At 38.5% G+C, this 21,791-nt stretch overlaps 2 protein-coding genes across 4 annotated transcripts; both read left to right on the top strand.

Moving 5' to 3' along the window:
* Positions 1–173: 173 nt before the first annotated feature.
* ccr2 (chemokine (C-C motif) receptor 2) lies at positions 174–10,873 on the top strand. 3 transcript variants are annotated; one of them, XM_047599355.1, is made up of 4 exons: positions 174–407; positions 7,576–7,717; positions 8,665–8,811; positions 9,378–10,873. In XM_047599355.1, exons 2-4 carry the CDS (start codon positions 7,711–7,713, stop codon positions 10,271–10,273), a joined length of 1,050 nt encoding a protein of 349 aa, XP_047455311.1. In that variant the 5' UTR covers positions 174–407; positions 7,576–7,710; the 3' UTR covers positions 10,274–10,873. The 3 variants fall into 3 exon arrangements, with proteins under 3 accessions (XP_047455311.1, XP_047455312.1, XP_047455310.1); XM_047599354.1 differs by lacking the exon at positions 174–407 and adding an exon at positions 4,250–4,357; XM_047599356.1 differs by lacking the exon at positions 7,576–7,717.
* A 4,513-nt stretch (positions 10,874–15,386) lies between these two features.
* On the top strand, positions 15,387–21,124 carry si:cabz01093077.1 (C-C chemokine receptor type 4). Its single transcript, XM_047599351.1, has 6 exons — positions 15,387–15,533; positions 17,088–17,132; positions 17,505–17,552; positions 18,432–18,577; positions 19,773–19,945; positions 20,128–21,124. The coding sequence occupies exons 2-6, from the start codon at positions 17,092–17,094 to the stop codon at positions 20,833–20,835; spliced, it is 1,116 nt and encodes a 371-aa protein (XP_047455307.1). The 5' UTR covers positions 15,387–15,533; positions 17,088–17,091; the 3' UTR covers positions 20,836–21,124.
* Positions 21,125–21,791: the final 667 nt, after the last annotated feature.

Here is a 21,791-nt window from a genome sequence, read left to right as displayed (position 1 = left end):
CTTTGCCAGCTAGTGGCAGAATTTCGAAATTTTTGTGAGAAATGTGTTCTATTTAATCTATATTATGTCTCCCTTAATTTTCCTTGCGGTACAAATGGGTCCGGGTCTTTATGGGTTAATAAAGTTTTCCCCGTTATAAAAAAAAAAAGAGTAAAGCAAGGAGACCGCAGGCTTCGCCTACTTCGGCCTGCATATGATTTGATTTTTGAGATCCAACGGGTGACGTTGTTTTTTTTTGCGAAAAACTGTAATAGAAACGCAGCTAGAGACTGCTTAGTTTGACTGTTACTTAATGACAATACGTTTCAGTTACTGTGTCGATAAAGAAATCGGAGAGAGAAGAAAACAAAACTAAGAAGTCTTGAAGTGAAACTGTAAAAGGCCCCACTGAGACGTCACCGTGTCAGGTAAAAACATTTCGAAATATTTATAGCTTATTGTTTTGTTTCTGTGGCTGGGGTAATTGTATGTCGTTTCTGACATAGGCAGAAGGAAGAGATGTCTGGTCGAGTGTGGTCACATTCCCATCATTTCTTACCTACTGCTGGTAGCTAGGCTAAGTAGCTGGTGTTTTCTAGTGTTTTATTTCTGTGGCTATGCTAATTGTATCTCGTTTCTGACATAGGCAGAAGGAAGAGATGTCTGTTTTTTTTGCCCCGATAACGATAGCAGATTTTAGAGGAGGGGCAATCACCGATATAAATATGCAACCGATATAGTGAGTTTTTGAGGTGGAATGAAAACAGGCCGATTGTGCATATATTTTGCACCGATATGATTATGTAATAGTATAGTCACAGTGACAGTAGTACAGATAGATGCTTTCTCAAACCAATGCCAACAGACTTTTTTTAAATCACAATTCACATTTGGACTTTGGAGTCTTAGAAAAAGTGCAGATTGGCAAACAAACAGAAATTAAATAATGTAGCAGAACTGTCAATAAATAAATCAAAATAAATAAACCAATCTAAATAACGAGCATGCTGTCAGTCAGTCAGTCAGTGTCTAATACTTGAAGTCAGTGAGGGGCAGGTTGTAATACAGGAAGCATAGCATCTTTGCATTGGCACCCAACAGGTTGCATCTCTTGTCCTCATAAATGTTGCCTACTGTGCTGAAAACCCTGTCACTGGGGACAGATGTAGGAGGAGGAGTAAGGAAGCGCCGGGCCAATGGAGACGAAGCAAAATGACAGAGTTTAAATAGATACGGGTGGCGAGTTGATGCGATGGTTGTACACACCCGTGCAAGTTTATGTGACTTAAGGGGACATTTCGACGCCGGAAGGAGTGGAGCGTGGATGCGAGCCAATCTCCTTCAACCATGCGCGGAAAAGGGGAATGATAGGAAAGGATTTTCTAATTTACTGAGAAACAAGCAATGCAGGTCAGCAATGCATGCCCAAAAATACCGATAGTCGGTCGGTCACTAGTTTGATATATGCATTGAAGATGGTCGTTTATATACTTTATTTTTTGTTGTAAACATGAGCTTACAAAGATATATTTTACCTACTATATAATTTGTCATCTAACAGAGTAATAATTGTAATAATTAACCCAACATAATTATAAAACAGAGCAAGAGTATCACAGAGAATATGTGTGAGCTTCGTGACCTCTAGGGTTTAATGGGCATGCAACCTGTTTTGACCCTTTTGAACCTAGCATTTACAAAGGTAATTGAAATTCATATTCCGCTTTGTAAAGTGCTGGTGTCTCTGTAGATCAATGTAAAGAAACATTTCCAACAACATTACTTGTGACAACTAGCAAATGGCATACTAACCCACATTACAAATGATTATACTGTAATAAAATGGGGTTCAACCAAGAGTGAACTTCACCAAATCAGAGACGTCCAATAATGACCCAGAGAAGAGCAGTTGTAAGAATACAATTATCTTTATTCATACAAGAGAAATATAATACATAAAAAGGGACTGAGGGCTGTCTTGTGATCAGGGGATTCGGATCTGTGAAGGTTCTGAAAGGACTGCCACTATTACCCACTACAAATAGCCACTACAATTGTAAGTCGTACTGGGAACACAGCAGACTGGCAACCATTACTGGAAGCGCTGCACCACACACTTGGCCGGCCACACAACCTGCCGTGCTCTAAACAGCTATGATCAACACCCCAGTCCCACTCAAGAGTGCCCACACCTGTTCACATCACAATAAATATTTCTGGTTAGCCACCAAGGTAACTGTCGAGGCACATGTTTTTTTGCTTTTGTATTTTTTAGACATTTGTCTATGAGATTTCTATGTACATACACCAGTGCGGTGGAGGTGAATGGGAACATTATTTGTGGTGCGCATAGTGCAGAAAAAATAAATCACACTGAAAGACAGCAACACCACATAATAGTAGCCTCAAAAGTAAAGAACAGCTTTCATTGAAGCTTCTACAATGTACAATGTTGAGAAGGTATATTTTTGAAGGATGCCCAAAATTTAAAAAAAATCAATGATCCTTCACCAACTGCATATGCAGCCAGTTAGCCAAAGGCAATGTGTTGGTTTTGAAGATGAAACTAAAGTACACATGTTGACATTAAAAGTAAAACCTCTATCTCTACAGATCAGACACCAAATACCAACGACTACGATTATTCAGCTTACACAGCAAATTGTGTAAACTGTGTGTGTGTGTGTGTGTGTGTAAGCCCCCCGCCCCCTCCATTACTCTTCGGGCACCAGAAGTCATTTTGCAGTGGTGAACCGCGGAAACTTTACTCGCCGCGCTGTTAATAACCACCGAACACCTGCTTAATGACCTAGAGGTTAGCATGGTTAGCAGGCATGCATGGCCTCACTGTAACGTAGAAAGTGAGTAAAGGCAGTAAACGGTACGTTTGGCTTGACGATTTGTCTCAGTGAGACGAGTCATGCACTTTGTAACAACAGATATAAAACGTGATAAGATGATGCTAATGGTTCGGAGTTGCTAGCTAGCGTGCTAACGTGGTGCTAACACTACATACATACATTCTGCCTTACTGTTGCATGTTCTAATGTTTGTGGTGTAAGTTTGAAAATAAACGTTTTCATAAAACGTGATAAGATGATGCTAATGGTTCGGAGTTGCTAGCTAGCGTGCTAACGTGGTGCTAACACTACATACATACATTCTGCCTTACTGTTGCATGTTCTAATGTTTGTGGCGTAAGTTTGAAAATAAACGTTTTCATAAAACGTGATAAGATGATGCTAATGGTTCGGAGTTGCTAGCTAGCGTGCTAAAGTGGTGCTAACACTACACTGTGCCTTGTGCGTTTACATGCACGTGGAAAAAAAAAACGAATTATGGCCTTAATCGGACTATAACAGGAGCATTTAAGTGCATGTAGACACGTTACTCAGTTCTCATTATGTCATTATCCGATTGAGACCCCCAGATAATGCGATTGGAATCGGGAGTTTTCATCGGATAATGCGCTGGCGTGTAACCCCGGAACAACAACATCCAACAAAGCCGATCGCAGAAGAAGAGAAACGGAGCCGCTAGAAGAACCGTCTGAGGGACAGTGCGGATCTTACCTGCACCAGAAGTAGCGCGAACATTACGTACGAGATTAAAAATTGTACTATTATCCCTATGGTTGTTGTTTGAAATGCCGCTCGGCCGCATGAACGACTTTTGTTTATTATATCGCGTAATAGGGCTGTATAAACGTGGTATTATCCCACTGAAAAGACACGTATCGCCACCTAGTGTGGAAGAGGAGAACAGTTATTCGATTTTCTTGCGCTGCATGTAATTTTGAGCATAGCTTGATTAAGCTCTGCATGTAAACGCACTGAATGTTGTTGCATGTTCTAATATTTGTGGTGCAAGTTTGAAAATAAATGTTTTTGAACCGCCAAACATGACTACCCTTTTATTTAAGTAAAGTTTATTTTCCAAGTATTTTTTGTAGGATTATATAAGAATTATATTGACACCTTTTAAGTGTTATGGGGGTAACACTTGTGTAGTTAAGAAATAGTCCTCTGAGAGAATTGCTAACACTACATAAAAGTGTTAAAAAAAAACAACTAACACTGGTTGGTGTTACACAGTGTTAAATTTAAATACAAGACGAGTAAGAATTTACACTAACTTACTGTAAAGGTACCAACACTCAAAAAAGTGTTAAATAAACACTCTGAGTTGTGGAGACCTATATAGACACTTTAAAAGTGTTAAGATCAACTCTTACAGTGTTAATTTGGGTATGCTGATTTTACTGTGTACTATGAGGGGGAATGCAGCCCTCCTCTTTGCAAGTACGGCAACACGATGAGCTTCGGTACAAATATTCTGCTTGTTCTCTACAGTTTGGTTTTCATCTTGAGCTTCATAGGTAAGTGTGTGTGTGTAAATCTTGTATTGCTGTCTTTGCATGCACCAAAAAGACATGCCAGTGATTGCAGTGTCCACACAAAGAAATCTTTTGGCTCAACAAAGACAATCAATGCAACAATTTCCATTAGTGTTTTTCAGTTCTGACAACTTCTCATGAAATTAATTTAAACCAACAGACTATATTGAGTTAAGGGGAATTATCTCTTATTCTATGATCAACCTTGTTTTTAATTATTACCTGCTTATTTGCTAAACTAAACAATACTTTTTAAGTTGGTAACTCAAAAATATAGCTGTTCCAAATAGTTTCTTCACATTATTTAAACAAAATCTTTAGGTGCTGTGTGCTTAATTATCAAAGTGATGAACAAAGTTTTTAAGTTGACCTGCATTTTAAAATTGAATTAATGGCTTTGTCATAGATGCTTTACATTGGATAGATTATTGATTCGTTCGCACAGTCACACAGCTGCCCTGGAGCAGACTGACGACCATAATATATAATTTCATTTATGAAATACTGGTGTATTTGGGAACATTCTCAGTCGTGTTATGACTGACAGTGGACTAGGCTAAGTTGTCCATCTTGACTGATTCATAATTAAAAACACGGTTGATCATAGAATAAAAGATAATTCCTGTAACTCAATATAGGCTGTTGGTTAAAAGGCTGGTCTGAAAAACTCAAACCACACTGTGTGGCCCCAAAATATCACGTTCAAAGCCACTCCCCAATCTGATGCTCGGTTTGAACTTCAGTAAGTTCTCTTGATCACCTCTACATGCCTAAATGCATTGAATTGCAGCCATGTGATTAGCTGATTAGCTATTTGTGTTAACAAGCAATTGAACAGGTTTACCTAATAAAAGTGGCCAGTAAGTAATCCTCCGCTTGACTTTTCCTCGAAGGATTGTCAAGTCGGCAAGATATTAAACTTCTGGAATATTTTTCAAAATAAAAGAATGATTTTTACTTCTCGTCGAGCCTATACGCTCTACGTTACATACGCAGGATTCACAAACTATTAAGATCACGTCTACGTTAAATCTTGATATCCAGGCTTAAAGCGCAGACATGATACGCAAAGCCTTGGGAAGAATCCACGCTTTTATTTAGAAGGCAATTGGGCTATTTCCTGTCTGTCTGACACGCGAACGTTTTGACGCAGATCGCGCGTCAGTCATACTCACGGGGATTTCTGAGCGCCAGCTGGAGAGCGACGGACGGACAGACAGACGGTCAGACAGCATTTACACAAACTGGCAACAACGCGGTTACACAGAGATGATCACGAACCAAAATGTAGAAGCTGACAGTGCACACAGCTAGAAATAACCTGTCAACTTTTTAGATATATTATAAACTGCTTGACAATACCTGTTGCAAAACTTTTCATGAATCAACCTATCAATTAGGAGGGCGAAGAGCGGTACATAAAATAAGAGCAAGAGAATAAGATAACAAAAGAAAATAATAAAATTTAAAAAAAAAAAAAAACAGCATATCATATACAATGGCAGGCCTGATGCCAGTAACAGAATAGAGATGGATTGTGGAAAATAATATCAAAACCAATATGAAAAAAAAAACAGCAGATAAGGTATGACAAATAAATAAAAAAAAAAATAAAGTGAGGCATGGTTAAAAAAAAATATTTCAAGTGACATTGTAGTTAAGGTGTCAAAGTAGTATTGCACAAGAGGACAACATGTGATATTGCACTTGAGTGTAACACAGGAGGACTTAAGTTATTGTGACCATTGTATAGTTCTTGGAGTTCAGGAGGAGAATAACATTGGGAACAAAGGTTGCTCTCCTCCTCTGGGTCTTACAGGCCGGACATCAGAACCTGCAACATGACTCTATCATCACTGTAAGATTCTTGATAAACTTAACATCCGTAGTTGGGAGAACATAATAAAGTACACTGATGCCTGCTTACTTTTTAAAACCATAAATGGTAAGGCATCACCACCACTGTGCCTTTATAAAGCAGAAAGATTCCAGCAGCAAAGTAACAAGGTCAGCCTTCAGAGGGGACTGTGGGATCCCTCAGAGATCTAGTGCCTTTAATCAACTGTGCTTTTCTGCGAGATCTTCTAAATTATGGAATACAATACCTATTGACATAAGAAACTGCACCTGTTACAGTATGTAAGAGTACAGTACAGTACAGTTCTTAAAACATCTTACCAAAGGACTGCTGTTGAAAATTAGTCAGCTGGCTAACGCTGGCATATTTACTATGAAGTTGATTTCAATGCAATGCAATGTCCTTTTTAAATGAATAAAAACATACAAACATAATATACGCCTAGCTCAAGAGTCTTTATTATGATGAAGGCAATGATGATCATGATGATTATAATCAGGCTTTTTTTGTTTTTGATTGTTTTCTTTTTCAAGTTAACCTTTTAAAACCCTGACTCATTTTGTTCGCATACTACTCAGACATCCGTGATGATAAAGTGTCATTGAAATTCCACGAATTCTAAAACTTCTGCATTGTGCACTGGACCATGCAATGTTCTGCATAAAATCTATCCACAAGAGGTCACCATAGACCACCCAGCTATTTTACAATAAACTCGGCGTGATTATTGATTTTATAATGTTGCGTCGTCAGTAGTGGTGAGCAGCATAAGAACAGGAGAACAAAAATAAATAAATAAATAAATAAATAAAACAAACAAACAAAACAATAGCAGAAACAATAACAATTTCATGAAGGCAGAATATGTTTCTTAAAATAGGTTACCAGTTGTCACCACATTTTCAAGATAGAGACTTTCAGTAGATAACGATGCTGCACTTTTAGTTCTCCTTATGCTACAAACTCTTTGAATCTTTGAACGAATACATTAAAATATAATAAGACGTTGGATTAAACCTACAACATGCGACTGTGACAAACATCATCAAAATTGATGGGAACACGCCATGTGCGAACAAAAGCAGAGTACACATCTATGGCCAGTTAGTAATGATATAACTGTACTAATACTTAAAAGTTTTTCACTTTGCGTGTGTATTTAAATTTGACCTTTCAAGAGAATATGTGTGTGAAAATGTGCTATTTTCTGAGACCATAGTGACGCCTTGCTGTTATTTTACCATGGGGGTATGTCAAGCTTGCAAAATATGCTCTGATAAAGATCTGTGTGAGGGACGTACAGGAAACGTGCACTTCTGCTTCTCTGCTCTTCTCTTATTAGAGGCTGCTTACTGTGACAGTGTTAGTTCATGACAGTACGTTTGAGGGCACTGTATCCATAAAGAAATCAAAAAGAGGAAAACAAAACAAAGGAGCCTTGAAGTTCAACTGAAAAAGGTCCCATTGAGACATCACCATGACAGGTAAATACCAATTTTTACAGCTTAAAGTTTTGCAGATGTGTTGAAAATATGAAATAATACATTTTACGGGGTTGACGTTGTTCTACAATAGCTATAATAAATATGGACTTTGCTATAATATATTGAAAATACTTCATTTGTTATCATAAAAAATTAGCTTACAAAGATGTATTTTCACACACTATATAGTGTGAAAAAAGTCATAATATATAGTAATATAAATATTAATTAATTATTATTATTGGTCAATATAATAATGAACCCAATATAATCATAAAGATATAGTCCTGACATAAATAAATATCTAAAGAACATCATCAAACAGATCAAATGAAATAGAAACCGTTGAATTTAAATGTGTATGATTGTCATAAGCTGATCTCTAGAGCTTAATGGCCCCAAACTGGCATTTACAAAGGTAATTGTAATTCACATCCCTCTTCATGAAGTACTTGTGTCTCTGCCGATCAAAGCTAAGAAACGTTTCCAACATTACTTGCAACAACCAGCAGATGGCATAGTAAACCACATTACAAATGATCATACATTGTCTCGAAGAGTGGTGACAATCAAGGCACAGGGTTTTTTGCTTTCATATATATGTATTTTTTAGACATTTGGCTAAGAGATTTTTATGTACATACACCAGTGAAGAGGACGTAAAGGGAATATTATTCATGGTGCTCACAGAAAAAGCTCAAAAAAAAAAGCGACAGCAACACTGCATAATAGTGGCCTATCAAGTAAAGAACAGCTTTCACTGAAGCTTCTACAATGTACAATTTTGTGAATGTATATTTTTGAAGCCCAAAATTAAAATCCATGATCCTTCACCAACTGCATTTGCAGCCAGTTAAACACAGGCAACGTGTTGGTGTTTCAGGTGAAACTAGGGAAACTAAGGTACAACATTGCAGATGTTGACACTAAAACCTCTGTCTCCACAGATCAGACACCAAATTCTACCGACTACGATTATTCAGCTTACTACGATGGGGAAGGCTCTTCTCCTTGCGATTATGTCGACGTGATGGTCTTCAGTACAAAATTTCTGATTGTTCTCTATAGTTTGGTGTTCATCCTGGGATTCATAGGTAAGTGTGTTTGTATATCTTTTATGGCTTTCTTTGTAAACACCAATCTAACTTATAGACCAGGGCGTGAGGAAATTCTTAATTTTATTGTTAAAAAAATTATGCTTTTGAGTGTTAGGTTTGGTTAAGACTTGGTTTTAGGGGTTAAGTTAGAGTTAGGGTTAAGTCTGGGTCTCGTGTGTAATGCGGTATGAATGTCCTCACTAAGTCATACCAGCAGGGGTTCGTGGGCATGCGTACTTGTACAGCTATCTTTGAAAGGACCAGTATGAGTGAGTAACATGAGGACATTTTGGCTGGTCTGTACTTTTTCTACTTCTCACATTTTTTTCAAAGGACTGAGGGTTAAGACTTGGATTTAGGGTTACTTTTAGAATCAGGTTTGGGGTAAGTGGTTAGGGAATGCATGATGACAATGAATGTTCTTACAAAGATAGCTGTACAAAGGTGTATGTGTGTGTGCTGGGAAAGACAGGGGAGAGAAAGCAAGAGAGAGAGTCTAACACTTGAAAAGCCATAGTATGATGCTTAGAAATTTGACAGATTATATTTTTTCCTCTTCCAAGGCAATGGCCTGGTGGTGTGCGTCCTGGTGAAGCACCGCAAACAGACCAACCTGACAGACATCTGCCTCTTCAACCTGGCCATCTCTGACCTCGTCTTCATCTTCACGCTGCCTTTCTACTCCCATTTCCTCAGCAACAACAACTGGAATTTTGGAGAGTTCATGTGCCGTTTCCTCTCCGGCTGCCACATGTCCGGCTTCTTCAGCAGCATCTTCTTCATGGTTGTCATGACGCTGGACCGCTACATGGTCATCATGCACGCCCACAGATTTTCTCCGTACCGCACGATGAGGACGGCCACCATTTTGACCGTGTTCGTCTGGATAGTGAGCATCTGTGTCTCCATGCCGTCTTTCGTCTTCACAAAGCTGACGAATCAGTCCAACTCGTTGGCATGTAACTTCACCCCTGAAAACGATGCCTGGAACACCTACAAAGTGCTGTCAACAAACATTCTGGGTCTTTTGGTTCCCTTGCTGGTGATGGTAGTTTGCTATTCCAGGATCATTCCCACACTGGTGAACATGAGGACTGTGAAGAGGCACCGCGTTGTCAAGCTGATCATCTCCATTGTGGCTATCTTCTTCTTGTTCTGGACCCCATATAATATTACAATTTTCCTGCTTTTCCTCAGGTCTATGGACAAAATAGAGAACGGCTGCACCATAGACAAAAACTTAAGGCTGTCAACAGTTGTGACCGAAGCCATTGCTTACAGTCACTGCTGCCTGAACCCCATCATATATGCCTTTGTGGGGCAGAAATTTATGAGGAGGGCCTTGCAGCTGCTGAAGAAGTGGGTGCCTGGCCCCAGAAGAAACTTTTCAGAAAGCTCATACAGGAAAAGCTCTGTTGTTTCCAGGTCCTCTGATGTCACCACCAATTTTATCATGTAGGAGTTGTATTATGTTTTGCAACATAATATTCCTGATACATGAATCAATGGTTCACAACAGTATCTCATATGCTGGGGTAGAGATGATGCTCACAGTGCTACAACCTGGCTTGGAAAGCTGACTTTTAGCAAATGTAGGAGTAAATTAGAGGCACAACATAGACAAAGTGTAGTGAAACGAACACACTAGATGTGGATTTTGACATGAAATCTCAAAATTGATCAGTGGGTGAAAAAACTGTTTTAAACTGCCGTGTCTCACCTTAAAGTAGTTAGTATTATTGCTCACTGACTCCTCTATAGATATTTGTGTACACCCTTCTGACCCTTCTGCAAGCGGGAGTGTTCCGTTTCGATGATAAGACATCAGCTCTGTTGGATTGTTCATTGTAAAGCACCACAATCTACTGTACAATCTAAAACATTTTGCATATTCTCAGCTCCTCCTACTCCTGCTGACGTTCAGAGGATGTGCTTGAGCTTTGAAGTTTCTAACCACAATATTTGTTTGCCCGTGTCTGTATTTCCTTTTTCTTTCCACGTACGCTTTGTGATGTATAAAAGATGAATCATATATACATATATATATATATATATATATATATATATATATATATATATATATTATATATTTTTTTTTTTTTTTTTTTTTTTTTTTGAGAAAAGAACAAAACAATCTTTTTATAGCATGGAATCTTTCATTTGTCACTTTCCAAGTGAATAGACTTTTTCATTAAAACTTGTGATCAAGATAAATTCATTGTTGTAAAAGTGGAACTGTTTAGCAGACATAAGAACATAATTGACAGATTCAAGTTTTAACTTGAAACGTAGCTAAATGTAGTAGGGACAGTGAATCACCAAGCAATTTTGACCTCAGTTGCCTGATCAGCTTCTCTTCTGATATTACAGCATGTGTCTGGGATTTCACCTAGGGACTGAATAGACTCTCAGCCAATTGAGGACAACCTGACAGACTCAGAGTGTAATATGCAATCTCGTGATTGGCTCAGCAGTGATAGGGGCAGCACCTGCTGTGCACAGGAGTCTGAGACTGACAGGTCTCAGCTAGTGTGGCGCTCTGTATGAAGTGGTGCGCTGTTGAGACAGCTCCTGTGTCGCAGTATGAGTAGAGTGCTGACTGAAAGAGAAAGAACGTCTTTTGTCTATAGTTATCCCTTTACTAAAATATGTGGGATTCATATATGTATTTGAAGAAATTTAAATTTGTGGTGGTAAATTGTCAGGAAAAAAATTTAAAAATATACAAAAAATGTGTAATCACCCAAACATTTGGTAACCCCTCTGCAGTAGCTAAACATACCACCTAGGGGTCGCGGACTCTCTCTGTAGACCGACTATATTGTACATATAGCCTACTCTGTACTGAATGTATTTACGGTGTGCTGCATTTCCATTCTGAATATATTATTTTTTTCTGCCATTGCAATATGTATATTTGCACAAGACTTACTGTGTGGTTGCTGTGCTTGATTGTATTCTTTTTATTGTAGGTTTTATGTATGAAGTTACTTTTGGAAATTATTAAAGTTTTACATACTGTCAATTCCCAAAGTCTGTTTTGTAGTACTTGCTGCCAAATGTTGGTTTTCTTCTAATCTACTACTAATCTAATAATAAACTACCAGTGGCAATTTTGGCTTGGAAAATATTTTAATGCAATCCAGGAATATCATAATCAATACCCTCACAACAGAAATACAGTAGCAAGTGAGAGAGGGTACCATAGCGCCCGACAACAATGAAGGTGATGACAAACCTGCAGCTGAATAATACCATCACACAAACAATGCCAATCTAACTACATTAACATATCAAAAGCACCACTAAATGGCAGTGTTCATAACTCAAGATCGAAACTGTAATTTAACAACAATAAAAACACAATGCACAGCTCATGGCGTGAACTACGCACCCAATACACAGCAATCAATACACAAAGTCACCACAGATAATAATCCACAGCCAAACAGCCATTTCATTTCCGCAGACAGGTGAACAACTCTGTGATGCTGCCCCTCCACCCACACATGTATCGCCAGATACACATTACACAAATTCCATTATAATTCAAACAATATGTAAACAACATTATCAACTCCATTTAGATTCAAAATAAACTACCTAGCGCCTTTTTTGATCAGCTCCCGTGCACTGTAAAATAGTTACCATAAAATTTACAGTAACTTACTGCCAACAATTATCCAGGAAATTACTGTAAATATGTTTTACAGTATATGTACTGTAAAACATATTTACAGTGTTGGTGTAGTTACTGTAAAATAAAAAACAAATACTGTGTTTTCAGTAGTTTTTACAGTATGGAGTGTTGAACTGTAAAATAAAACACGTGCTGGTTTATTAACTGTACAAGTAAAAACAGTTAAGCACTGTTTTTTGTTATTGTATATGGAAATACAGTACTATTAATGGTGGGTAACACCGATCACAGTAAAAACACATTCTCACTGTACAATTTAAATACTGTTTAACTATGTATCTTACTCATCAATAAGAGAATGACCAATATTCTAAAATATTTAAAATAACTACAGAAAACAAGAAAAAAGTTGACCCAATTATTTATTTGATACATTTGGGGAACAGGAACACAAACAAAGTCAGCTTGTCCATCAAAGTCATTGAAGTCCCCGATGAAGGAGGTTACATGGGGGTTCATGTCTGAAGTCTTCTGCTTCACCACTCTTCCATCTTCCAACTCATCTGCTCGCACTTGCTGGAGTCAGGATTAATCTTGACTAAAAACCTATGAAATGAGTATAGGAAATGTTGAACATAGCTGGTTCACAGCCCGAAAAGCAGACATTATCAACTTTTTTTCCTGCTGCTAGTGATGGTGCTAATGGTAGGCTACTTGCCGGTTCTTTGCGAAGTCCGGTTTCCTGAAGTCCCGATGGCGGACCCACAGTTCCAGAATGTAAAGTCCTGCAGTGGCCAAGTGTAGAAAAAACAATAAGTTAGCTTTAAACAGGTCTCTGTCTCAGCTTAAAAGACCTTTTGCTAAGTTGCTAAGTGCTATCACTACATAAGCTAACTAGTGTTGGGATTATTTTAATTGTTTTCATTTCGATGTGAGCTAATTAGTGATATTTCTTAGATTTTACTTTGAAGTGAGGATATTAACACTACTGACATTTTAAAGACATATGTTGTATTAATTAGAGGTGTGGACATTAACATTAGTAATAATTATATAATCAAATCTGCTAACACTCATGTAACCAACAAGAAGGAAGTGATAGTGATAATGATGAGGTCGAAAGTATCAAGTCATGTTTAAGTTAGTTGCTTGGGGATCTCTCTCAATTGTAGCAGACAGGATGCAGGTGGTAAGGAGGGTCAGTGTGTCTTAGAGAGGTATGTGAGGCCTGTGTCATGGAGGATCAGGTAGGAAGGACTTTCTCTTCTCTCTAGGGTGCTGTCCCAGGGGATTGGAGGACCTAAGTGGCCAGGGGTCGGGACCGACCTGTCCACCAACGATGGGACAGTTAAGTCCAAAACACGACTCCTCCCCACCTGTACCAACCAATCATATTAATTTTGTTGAAACTGTTATAATGGTGTGAAACTACTGAAAATCATCCTTTTCTTGGACATTAGTCAAGGTTAACTGAACAGACAAGGTCCATGTACATGAATTTCTGTATTCCAAAACATAATTGATTAAACAGCTTTAATTGACAGCAAGAAGTCGTTATAGTGGTTATTCCCGAGGAATTACTGAACACACTGACACTAGCCTACTTGGAATGAAGATGTCTCTGTGCTGTCTCAAGACGTTTTTGCTTTTGCAGAAAAAAACAAAAAAAATAAATGAAATAAAATAAATAAACACGATTCATACACACATACACACACACAAACAAAAATAACACAAGCACAAGACAAAGCCTTGTGTAATTAACCAAAGTGCTACCAATAAGTCAGTGGTTGTGCGGTTCATGACAAGTTTTGCAGTGAAAGAGAAACCCCACCGCCAAACAAGTAATAGTCCGATAATAAGTCAGTATGAGTGAAAAGTCAACAATTATGAGCGAAGACATAAATATAATATAAATGGTGAAACCCATGATAAAAAAAAAGTCGAATGTATGAGATAAACATTGTTTATATCACAGGATACTTTTTAATCTAATACATAATAAAGTAAAAATACAGTAGATTACTTTACTATTTACAGTATTATTCTGGCCACTATGATTTTCTTTACAGTAACACTTTGTCTACTGTGATGTTTACAGTAATACTGTGATTTTGTTTTACTCTAAAATTTACAGAATTCTAAAATAAAAATCTAACACAACAACATTACTGTGTTTACTACGTTACATAACCGTATATTTCACAGCCACTTGTTACAGTGTGTCCCACCGGCTCCACAACGATGCCACTGTGTCCTACTTCCTTGTAGCATTTGGCGGATGTGACCCTCAAATTGTATAAGTGGCTTCGGCAGATTGCAGGATTTACATAGAAATGTACACAACACGCCATTATCCAGTTGTTTTTAATCTGATGCAGTGAAAGTCACGCGCCGGGTTGTTCTGTCATATTTGAGAAGTAAATTTTTTGTTTAGGTGCTGTACCGTAGGCCTTTGAAGAAGGTAATTTCAATCCTGTACTGTGTTGCACATGGCAGAATTGACAATAAATTTGACTTGACTTGACTAGAGATAATTTACATAAAAAATCAAACTAGTGTTAATTCATTTTTACCGAGAAAATACATAGCCATGACATTTAGCATATTTTAAAGTCACCACGACGGTGATGGTGCTAAAATCAGCATCATCACAAAGGCAACCATCAGTTGAGGAGAAACTGTTTATTGTAGGTTTCAAGCATGCGTAGGTAAGCGGAACAAGCCCTGTAATTCCACAAGAGCTCCGTGCTTTATCAAAAATATCATGTCCGTTCAGAAGTTTTCAAAGAACAGAGAAAACAAGAAAGGCTCCTCATTAGAATATTTCCCCCCAAATTCTTATCAAGCATTCATGCACAGAGGGACATTTCTCAGAAAACCACACTGACACTTCTCTGCACGCTTCAACACTGCGGAGGAAACAACAAAACCCAGAGTTCACCTTACCAGAAATGAGCTCTGCTGCAGGATTTGACACAAAAAGCCTGCATTGCAACTAGACAGGATGACATGCAGGCTTGATGAGCAACACAAGAACACACAAAATTCAGGCGCAGTGATATTGGTGAAGAGCGTGGTAAGTGGGTTAATATTTTTAATTTATAACCAGATAACTGCCATTTACTAGACTTACACTTGGCCTCCTACACTTACTGTATGAACAGTGTGCAGTTGAGGATTTTTTTGTGCACGTGTGGTGGCTCTGTGTGTGTGTGTGTGTGTGTGTGTGCATACGCAAATGTCAGCCACAGGAAATGAGGGTCGGCACTGTTGTCAAAGCAGGTGGTTCTGTGAATGATGATAGTGAAAGAAAAATCTTTGAGATGTGGTTTAAAAGATGACATGTGTTTGATTATGGTCAGAATAAGAGGAAGTTTGTGATATTCATAGACATGCTCTTTACATCCAGGCTGGTGAAGGGTGTTGAAAATACTGCTTGTATCTCTGACATTACACTTCACTCAAATCATACAACACCAGTGATTAGAAGTTGTTATCAGTGAATGCGTGACTGCGTGTTTTTCACATTTGGAATTTTTTTAAGTTCTGACAACACAGCTGCTAAATGTTTCAGAGGCACTTTCAGTCATGACTAAATGATGATGATTATATCTGAGAACTTTGTCATAAAGGGCAGGAAAGTCCACTAATATATCATTTGAAATCCTTTCCCGGCCTGCTTCTGTTTTTCTATTTCAGTAAAAGCGTTCAGTGTGTAACATGCGGCTTTCAGTTACAATGGTGGTGTGGAACATTTTGTCTAAGAAAGAGGAGAAACAGCTTTTTCTGTTTCTGGAAGATGTTTGAGTGACGGGGAATTTTTATATATATTTGTTTTTGTAACTTTTGAAAGTCTCAAGAAGATAAAATCAGGATTGAAATGACTGGATTTTTGAAGTAAGTAGAAGTAACAAATTCTATATTTTAATAATATCCCATTAGAAAGAGAGCACCTAAGTTAATCTGACATGAGAAAAGTAATAGGTATAAGTACCAGATTGAAGACAAGTTGTTGCGTAGTTAAAACTTTTTCCTAAAGGGTTGTGTCATGATTTTCTGCTAAACTATTTTCCAGTTATACAAGTAGTCTATTAGACCGTGATCGAAGAGACAAAAGTGTTGTTTTTTAAAAGAAAAAGCAGAAAAGGAGGTTTAAGGTATTTTATTACGTTTTCACATTTTTATTTTGTTGGTCATTCAGGAAACGTGGAATATTTAATCTAACATTTAGTATAAATTACAGATTCCCTTTTAAACTCAGTAGTAATGTCGAGAACTTAACTGGAGCATGAAGGCGGGGGGTGATTTGCTTTTTAAGAATGGAGCTGTACAACCACATCTTAGAGAAGAAAGGAGAACTTGTGCCCACCAAACTACAGCTAGTTTTAGTTTTGTTTTAACTAATAAAATAGAAATTGAAATAAAGCACAGAATACACCAAAATGAAGCATGTGGATTTGGATTTGAGGTGAATTCACTTGTATGTACACTTGATTTTTACACATGTTCACTTAAATTACCACAGTAAATATGAGTTTTAGATTGCACTGTTGTTGTTGTTGTTTGTTCCAGTGCTGTAGAGTCGGGCCAACTAAGTCTCCCCGTACATGTTCTGCTTTTTCTCCCACAGCAGCATGGACACATCAGAGAACGTCTCATTGTCGTACTATGAAAGGTACAAGTATGAGTATACATACACCTTATTCCAGGGGAAATCTTGTGAATCTGTAAGCACTTTATGATAAATAACATGTACCTCAGAAAAACTCCCCATGAGGACGGTCAGTGCCAAAAAATGGAATATACTTTTAAATTTCTTTATTTTATTGTTTTATGTCAAATGTCAAGTTGACGATTGAAATGATGTGATTTGATTGAGTGTATTACAGGTAATTGTTTCCTAGATGATACTGTGTGATCCCATTAACATTTTTTTTTTTTTTTTAAATTACCTCGCTTCTATTCAAATACCACAATAAAACCAGGTTCTAGACTTCACCGTGTCAAGCTGCCGTGCCAATTAAAACTTCTCCTTTGTCTCTCACAGCAGTATGAACGCGACATCAGAGAATACATCCTTAGAGTATGGGCAAAGGTACGAGTGTGATTACAAATACACCTTTTTATCAGAGGAAATGTTTGGAGGATTTTAATATAAATTACACCACTCACTTGTGCTTGGTTTGAACTTCACCCAGGGATGTTGTAGCACAGGTCCAACATTTAGGGCGGTTCCCTTTTGTAGAACCACACATACACAATAGTGTTGGTATTGTTGTCCCCATAGAAATGGAGCTTGCTCATCTAGGATGGCTGGTGCTTAAAACTGGTGGAACTTGTAAAGGTCAAATTGGAGCATGTGGAAGACAAACTCTTTTCTAATAAGTGACCCTGACCAGTACATAATTTCTCTCTGTGTATCAAAAGCCACAATAAAAATTAGTTATTTTTTTTCCACAAGAGCCACACTGGCAGTGCAAAATCAAAAGGAGAGCCACTTTAACGACAACATACTAAGTCACCTTTGGAAATATGCATTTCTACATATAAATCGGACAGTGGACAAAAAAGGAAATAACACAGCCAATACGTGTTCATTTAAGACCAGATTTACCTTAATACTGGGATGAGCGGAAGCTGGCATGCGTGTCCTTGACTTTCTTCATGTTGTATTTGTAGTTTGTTGTTGCAATCACAGTGAGACATTCAAGATGAGCATGGGTCAGTCTGTTTCTCTGTTCCATCTTGATAGTGTTTTAACAGTGTTTCAACCCCATTAAGGCTTAAAATACTTTCTTTCACCTTCATTATTTGGTTGAATAGGAGTATAATTCAGATGTTTGCATTTCTGTAGTGCAGGGTTGTATGTTTCTGTTTCACATTTGAAAAAATGTATTGGCTGTGTTACCACATCGGTAGATACCACCAATTATAGCTTGACGAGCCGCATGTGGTTCTGTTTTGTCTCTCACAGCATGTACCAGCCAGAGAACGAATCATTGGCGTACTTGGAGTATGATTATTCTGACATCTGCGGCCAGGATAACGGACCAGAGTTCTTCATCGGACCCATGGTCTCGACAGTCCTTTACTATGTGCTCTTTGGTGTGGGTCTGATAGGTATGTACACAACACTTAGACTTCAGCTCAGCTGTTATAGGTCTATAAGGCAAATTGCTTGGTCAAAGTAGGTCAGTTGCGCAAAAAAGCACATCTTATTTTGGGGAAAGGGGAAATAAAAACAAGATAAGCACTTTTTTAGTATATATATTTTTTTAAATATTTAAAACATCACAACACAACCAAGGATAGGAACCAAACGTTCTGCTAAAAAGAAATGTCTTATGACCTTTTTTCGAGTCAGAGTCAGTGAATTGTCATGTCTTCAAAGATTCAAAGTTAAGTTGAGGATCCGTTGTTACACCAAGATTTGTGACTGCTGATGAGAAAGGAAAATGAAAATCCATGATGAACCAGGGGGATGAGGTAGAGGATAAACAGGAGGGGGCCAAGGGCCGACCCCTAGGGGACACCCCAAGTGACTGTATATGGATTTGATTTGGGGTGACCCAGGGAGGTGTATTCTGCCTGGTTTGTGATGTATGACTGGAACCAACTGAGGGCAGTGTCAGTGAGCCCAGTAGCAGACAGAAAGCAGCAGATAGATCCATCAGGATGAGGAGGGGGGTGGTACCAGCATGAGGAGGTTGTTAGTAACTCGAGTTACGTTAAGTGCAGTTTCTGTACTGTGGGCGGAACGGAAACCAGTCTGGAATGTTTCGTAGATGTTGTCAAGTTTAAGACTTAAACATCCGCCCTCGGATTAAAAAAAAACACTCACTGTATTTGAATAACCATAACTCACCAATGAATAAAATTCAATGTGTTGTTGAACACTGGGAAGTATCACTTTCTGGAGAAAAAAGCTTCCATCACGGCAATGATGACACACCACTGCTGTTGGCTGCAGGTTGGGGAGCAATGTAAGATGAGAGAGTTGAAGTTGAAGTTAGTTATACCCTTGAGATTTCACAAAGGCCTTCCAGACAAAAACACAGCTTTCCAGTGTTCAGTCACACAGTGACTATTGACAGTTTTGTCAATAGCACAAACCAATGTGAGTTATGGTAACTCAGAAAACCGCATGCTTTATGGATCACTACCGATCCATTTTAAAGGGTTATGGTGTTTCTGAAGGCGGGTGGCAACTACTTCCTCAAGTAATATATATGAAGTTTGTAGTTGTAGAATGTAGTTTGATAGGACTTTTAGTTCAAGGGTGTGTTTTTTAAAAATATTTGAACCCATTTTACAGGCAACAGTGCAGTTCTGTGGGTTCTTCTCCGGTACATAAAGCTGAAGACTATGACTGATGTGTGCCTACTCAACCTGGCTCTGTCCGACCTTCTAGTGGCTTTATCCCTGCCTGTCTGGGCTAGCGGCTACCAAGACTTTGTAGCATGCAAACTGACAACAGGAGTTTATCAGGTGCTGTCTTTTTATTATTATTACTATTTAGACCACTGAAAAAATCACATTCTGATGTTTATCACATGAGCAGAATTTGGCTGGCTATGATGTTTCACGGTGACAACATCGGCCGTGTCAATAACTTCAGCGAGAGTTACATCCTGTTCTTACTGTGCTTCTTCCTCTGCTCCTCTCAACAGTTAGGCTTCTACAGTGGGACCTTGTTTGTGACCCTGATGAGCGTGGACCGCTACCTGGCCATCGTGCACGCTGTGGCAGCCATGAGAGCCCGGACACTTTGCTATGGGATCATAGCCAGCATTGTTATCTGGGTTGTATCCGTCGCCATGGCTCTCCCTCAGGTGATATTTGCTGCCCTGGAGCTGAATGAAGAAAACAACAGCTCGGAGTGCCAGCCCTTATATCCAGACGAAACGCAGTATTTTTGGAAGTTGCTGCGAAACTTCAGGGAGAACATCTTAGGCCTTTTTGTGTGCCTCCCCATCATGATTTTCTGTTATGTGAACATCCTGGTTGTGCTGTCCAAGTCGAGGAACTCCAAGAAGGCAAAGGCAGTGAAGCTGATTTTCACCGTGGTGTGCGTGTTTGTGGTTTGCTGGGTCCCGTACAACGTCGTGATTTTCCTTGAGACGCTGGAGCTGCTGGGAATCATAAAAACCTGTGGCGCTTCGAAAGCCATCGTCTCTGCAATGAGCTACGCAGAGATCATCGCGCTGTCTCACTGCTGTGTAAACCCAGTGATCTACGCATTTATAGGCGAGAAGTTTAGGAAGTCATTGGGCAAGGTGTTGCCCAGATACTTCTGCTGGAGTCACACAAGCTGGGGGACTGTCAGCCAAAGAGACACCACAGAGACTTCCAACACAGCTGTAAAGTCGGAGCATTAAAAGTGCGTCATCTGTGCGGTGGTGGTGGGGGCTTCCGTGTTTGCTGTGCTGGTTTTGTACTTTCTGTTTTTCTTTTTTTTTTAAGTGAAAGACTCCACAGTTGAACAATTGGGTGTGTGGGTGCACCATAGTGCATGTGGTTTGTGCGTCTGCGCTTTAAAATGGTACCTGTGCTCCGTAAAGAAGCGATTCATTTTGAAAGTGCACAGAATGAAAGTGTGCAAAGGTACTGAATGTATCAAGTATTCTTCAGCTATGTTGTTATTGTGAAATAAAATTTTTAAAACCACTTGTTTTTCTTTGTATTATAAATGAAAGTTTGTTAACCTTCTATTCTGATTTGTGTGTATGTGTGTGTGAAGTTCACACACACACCCACACACACACACAGATCAGAATAGGCACAAAAATGTAGCTAACATAGTAAGCTAACGTTAGCTTAGACTTAGACTTGGTTTATTGTCATTCAACAAACACCATCGTTGCATATATTAAACTTTGTTGTTGCAGGAATTTTGGTTACCTTTGCTCACAGTGGAGTAAACACAATTTATCTAAAATACACATATTTACAGAATATAAATGCTGGAATGACTTAAAAATAGAAGCTTGATATGAGCACGGATACAGCATGTTCACAACTTAAATATAGTTTTAAAAGGCATTAGATTATATAAAACATAAAACACAATACATTAAGTAGATGTGGTTTAATAAGGAGTAAGCTAATAGATAAAAACACATTTAAGCCAAAAAAGAACCAACTAATTTTTTTTTCAGTCCCATTCTTGTTTTCGCTTCTCTTTCACAGAGTAATGAAAAGGCCAGAAAAGGCCAGAAAAGGCCAGAAAAGTTTGCGCTGCTTCTACACAGCTTGCTATTTCTCAGTTCCTCAAGCATATTCAGCAAACTGTTTAAGGAGTTGTTTTTTGGTCTACAAACGATAATAAATAGTT

Source organism: Mugil cephalus, chromosome 11 (assembly GCF_022458985.1).
Source record: "Mugil cephalus isolate CIBA_MC_2020 chromosome 11, CIBA_Mcephalus_1.1, whole genome shotgun sequence".
Lineage (NCBI taxonomy): Eukaryota > Metazoa > Chordata > Actinopteri > Mugiliformes > Mugilidae > Mugil > Mugil cephalus.
Note: the sequence above shows the minus strand (reverse complement) of the source record. Positions and strands in the feature narration are given on the sequence as shown.

What these genes read in the sequence shown, in the direction of transcription:
- ccr2 (XM_047599355.1), top strand. An exon ending in GTTCATCCTGGGATTCATAG is followed by an intron (nt 8,812 to 9,377) that starts GTAAGTGTGTTT and finishes TCCTCTTCCAAG; the next exon opens with GCAATGGCCTGGTGGTGTGC.
- si:cabz01093077.1 (XM_047599351.1), top strand. Translation starts at nt 17,092, where the DNA reads ATGGACACATCAGAGAACGTCTCATTGTCGTACTATGAAAG. An exon ending in TCATTGTCGTACTATGAAAG is followed by an intron (nt 17,133 to 17,504) that starts GTACAAGTATGA and finishes TGTCTCTCACAG; the next exon opens with CAGTATGAACGCGACATCAG. An exon ending in TCCTTAGAGTATGGGCAAAG is followed by an intron (nt 17,553 to 18,431) that starts GTACGAGTGTGA and finishes TGTCTCTCACAG; the next exon opens with CATGTACCAGCCAGAGAACG.